The sequence below is a fragment of the Sabethes cyaneus genome, chromosome 3 (assembly GCF_943734655.1).
Source record: "Sabethes cyaneus chromosome 3, idSabCyanKW18_F2, whole genome shotgun sequence".
NCBI classification, from domain to species: domain Eukaryota; kingdom Metazoa; phylum Arthropoda; class Insecta; order Diptera; family Culicidae; genus Sabethes; species Sabethes cyaneus.
The window spans coordinates 145,511,050-145,515,177 of record NC_071355.1 but is presented as its reverse complement, the minus strand read 5'-3'; the positions used below and the strand labels follow the sequence as shown (position 1 = coordinate 145,515,177).

At 40.3% G+C, this 4,128-nt stretch overlaps 1 protein-coding gene across 1 annotated transcript; it reads left to right on the top strand.

Moving 5' to 3' along the window:
- The first annotated feature begins 250 nt into the window (after positions 1-250).
- On the top strand, positions 251-1,555 carry LOC128740229 (testis-specific serine/threonine-protein kinase 3-like). Its single transcript, XM_053835762.1, has 4 exons — positions 251-421; positions 500-669; positions 735-1,173; positions 1,232-1,555. The coding sequence occupies exons 1-4, from the start codon at positions 251-253 to the stop codon at positions 1,553-1,555; spliced, it is 1,104 nt and encodes a 367-aa protein (XP_053691737.1).
- Positions 1,556-4,128: the final 2,573 nt, after the last annotated feature.

The window sequence follows — 4,128 nt, the reverse complement described above, 5'->3', positions numbered from 1 at the left end:
CAAAATGTTTCGATCTCTTGCGCTCTTTAAGAAATTCCTATTCCGCTTCACCCCTACAGTAAACTTTTGGAGGTGGCAGCAGCTTACGTTCGTTAACGCGAATCACAGTAGGCAGCAATGACGTAAATGAATCGTTAAATCGACGGTTTTTATTGATTTTAGGAGAAGGATGCTAAACGTTTAGTGAAATAAATTATTAAAGTTTTGTGGACGGCGTTCTAAATTTTCAGTAAAGTTTTATATAGTAAGAATGGACTCTAACACGACAGAAAACACTCGCCAAGAAATACAGTCTGCACAACATGAAACGCGACCAGAAGCAAATTTGGAAATTCCTCAACGTCAAAGACCATCAGTTCTCGAAAGTAATGGCTACCATATTCAGGATACTATTGGGAAGGGAGCATTTTCCATTGTCAAGGTCAGTAAATTTTCGTTTCATTCGTTTAGTAATTCTCTAATTATGATTTGTTCGATATATATTATTTATTACACACAGAAAGCTTTTTCCAAATCACACAACCGAGTCGTGGCAATCAAGATCGTGTCGAAGCTAAAAGCTACTAAAGATGTGCTAAACAAATTCTTACCTCGAGAGATCGAACTTGTACGAGGATTAAGACACGCGAACTTAATCCGATTCTATGAGTGCATTGAAACTACAATGAGGTTTGTGAACCACATGGTCATCAAGGTTTAATTGATTTCTTTTTCTTAAAGGCATTTTTTTAAAGGTTTTATATTGTAATGCAATGCGCCGAGAATGGATCTCTACTACAACTCATTCGCAAGGAGAAAATGCTACCCGAGGTTCGAGCCAAATTGTTTTTCAATCAACTTTTAAATGCCGTAGAATATATTCACAGAAAGGGGGTTGTACATAGAGACATCAAGTGTGAAAATATCGTATTCGACGAAAAGTTTGATCTTAAACTGATTGACTTTGGTTTCGCTCGTGGAAATATGCAACCTATTTCAGCGGGCGGGAAAATGAAACCCGTTCTATCAAAAACTTTTTGTGGTAGTCACGCTTATGCAAGTCCTGAAATTTTGAAATCAATTCCGTATATACCGCAATTGTCCGATATTTGGGCAGTGGGTATAGTGCTTTACACTATGGTGATAGGTCGACTACCGTTCTCAAACGAAGAAAACATTTCGACTTTGCTAAAGGTAATTATTCTAAATGGTACATCTTAACAAGGTTTGTTACTAACCGGCACTTGAATAGCAAGTGTCAGCTGGTCCTAAATTTCCTAGCGATAGATGCATCAGTGAAGAATGCAAGGACGTTATTGTTAAAATTCTTAGGCCAGCGCAAACACGCATAAGCATCGAAGAGATGCGCCGGCTGCCTTGGTGCAGCGGAAAAGAATCTGGCTACGACGACACTGGAAACAAGAAAACGCTTGAGAAAAAGATAAAGTTGGACCGGACTTCAAATCACAGCAGTGAAAATGGTTCTGAAATAACCGACATCAATGACAATTCTGGCTATAACCCATTGAGTACATCGGCAATTGTATATAATAGAAAAAAGGCTGTGCCTAACTAATAGTTTAAAGAAATCGTATTTTATCTCATTTGTTATTAATTTGTTTTATTTTAAATTTGTAAATATGAACACAAGTTGTGTTAACAAAATATGTGACAATAAAATAAAACATTTTATTTGTGCATTAAAATACTAACTAGGCTGTTAGAATTAAGTGTCGAAAAAGTATATTAAAAATCTGTTAAGAGAATTGTTCAAGTGATACTACCTTCCAGCATTGGACAAAAGGTAGGAGTTACAACGGTTAAGCGTAGCTACCTATTACCCCCTCTCCCCTTCCTTTCTATTCTTTCCCCTGCATTCCCAAAAAATCCTTCATTACTCTCCCTTACCGCCCCTTCATCAATTGTAGAACCATCGTTTCAAAAAAATATTAAAATAACTTATTTGAAAAACGAAAATTTCATGTCTCCAACAACCATAGTCTTTCAGTGCACGAAAAATATATTGATAGTTTACTTCTCAAGCGTTCCTGTTTCTTGAAACTCCACGAGACGATTTCCAAGCACAAGAAACGTTTCGAGCAGCAGAAATCTATTTTTCCCGCCCGATCTGCCTTTAGTACTCCAAGAACGAGTCTGACAATGTCATGTCAAATGCTGCTATCTGTAAGCGTCAACAAACATTTAAACTCGAAATTTGTAAGCAAATCCAAAATTCTGCAATTCATCTGTGTTCTCAATTCATGCTACACCGATACTAGGGCTAGGTAGAGCGCAAAGGGAATTACCAAACTAGAAGCAGACGTGGTCGCAACCGCGACCGATGGACCGGAAAGTAGAACATTGGAAAATCTCCTAAGACGTCAGGCACCCAATCGTGAACTTTAACCAGGACTCTGAACTGGTGGAGAATAAGGATACCCTCCACGTCACGTCTACGCCATCGAAACCGAAAGAAGCCTATGCACTATGGCTCTCAAAACCTCTTGCTAGAATGGCGGTGACGTTCACTAGGTACTCTACTGTGGCTTGTCAACTACACTTGCACCGGTTCTAGATGAAGTTGCCATTCCTGTTCATAAACACGTTGTGGGACACACGTCGCCAGGGGCGGACTGGCGTACCGGGCAACCGGGCAAATGCCCGGTGGGCCCCAGTAAAAATTTCGTTGCTACACAAAATGAGATTTTCCAAAATTTGTATTTCAGTTAAACTCTTTCTACGACTCACGAATGTTCAATTGCTGGGGCCCCATGATTTATGAAATCAACCGATTTGATAATTGAAAATTCAGCTTCAAATGGGACTATTGGGGCCCCGAACTTTGAACCAAAATTTCTATTTCGATTGAACTTTTTCTACGGCTCACGAATGTTCAATTGCTGGGGCCCCATGATTCATGAAATCATTTAAGTTGACCTGTTGGGGTGCAAGCTCCGAAAATATTACCAGCTTCAATTCTGAGCATTTAAAAGTAGAATTAGTATTTCATCCGCAGTTATTTGACTACTTATAAATATTGAACTGTCGGCTTAAGCTCCATACTCAGTTTACTTTAGTGACAACGGTCCGTTATCGATCCTGCGCCGAATGAATTATGGTCCTCCAGTGGTCAATCCTGGGCTACCTTTCTTCAAACCCCTCGAACACCAGCTGAACGTGCATCATTCTTGATAGCGCACATCTATCAGTGCGATGTCTACTCCGAAGTCGACAGCCTCTTCTTGATTCTCTGCTTAAAATAATGTTGACTACTCTTTCGTCGGGCATTCTAGACACGTGACCAGCCCAGCGCAGACTGCCAAACTGTACTATCTTCATTATAACAGCATATTTGCATTCTTAATATAGCTCGTGGTTCATGCGTCTGCGCTACACTCCATTTTGGATTTTGCAAAATTTTACGCTAAAACCCCAAGCATTCGTCGATCAGCTTCTTTTAGCGCCCATGATTCATGTTCGTAAAGGGCCACCGAGAGGATTAGTGTTCTCTAGAGCGTCAGTTTTGTGCGAATTTGCAAGCTACGGGACTTCAGCTACAAAATGTAATGCCTGCGTAAAGGCCAATTCGCAGCTGCAATTTTGCGACTTACATCGTTGTCACATGTTACTAACATACCAAAATATATTCAGTTTCTTTTCGACACCAACACCATTTGGATTTCCACGCCATGTACTTCGTTTTGGCGGTGTTAATGGTAAGTCCCAATTTCTCAATAAGTGACTTCAAGGCTTCTTTCAATGCTCTGCTTTTGATTTCGGTGATATCGACGTCATCCGCAAAATCAAAAAGCACGTGAGGTCTCATCTGCTATACTGACTTATAATTTTTACTCATCCAACGTCACACGAATCAACGTAACTAGTTCTGTGGGAAAACCATGTCCTAGCGTTAACTGTCACAGCTCATTTCGTTTGACTGAATCGTATGCCGCCTTGAAATCCATAAAATATGATGAGTCTGCAAGTTGTACTCCCGGAACTCGTCAATTACTAGACGCAGGGTAAATATCTGACCCATCGCGAAGCGACCCTCGTGAAAACCAGCTGGATACTCGCCGACGAAGAACTCAGCTAATGAACTCAGTCTGAAACACAGGATAGGGAGAGTACCTTATAGGCAAAATTGAG

What these genes read in the sequence shown, in the direction of transcription:
- LOC128740229 (XM_053835762.1), top strand. Translation starts at nt 251, where the DNA reads ATGGACTCTAACACGACAGAAAACACTCGCCAAGAAATACAGTCTGCA. An exon ending in GAGCATTTTCCATTGTCAAG is followed by an intron (nt 422 to 499) that starts GTCAGTAAATTT and finishes TATTACACACAG; the next exon opens with AAAGCTTTTTCCAAATCACA. An exon ending in ACATTTCGACTTTGCTAAAG is followed by an intron (nt 1,174 to 1,231) that starts GTAATTATTCTA and finishes GCACTTGAATAG; the next exon opens with CAAGTGTCAGCTGGTCCTAA.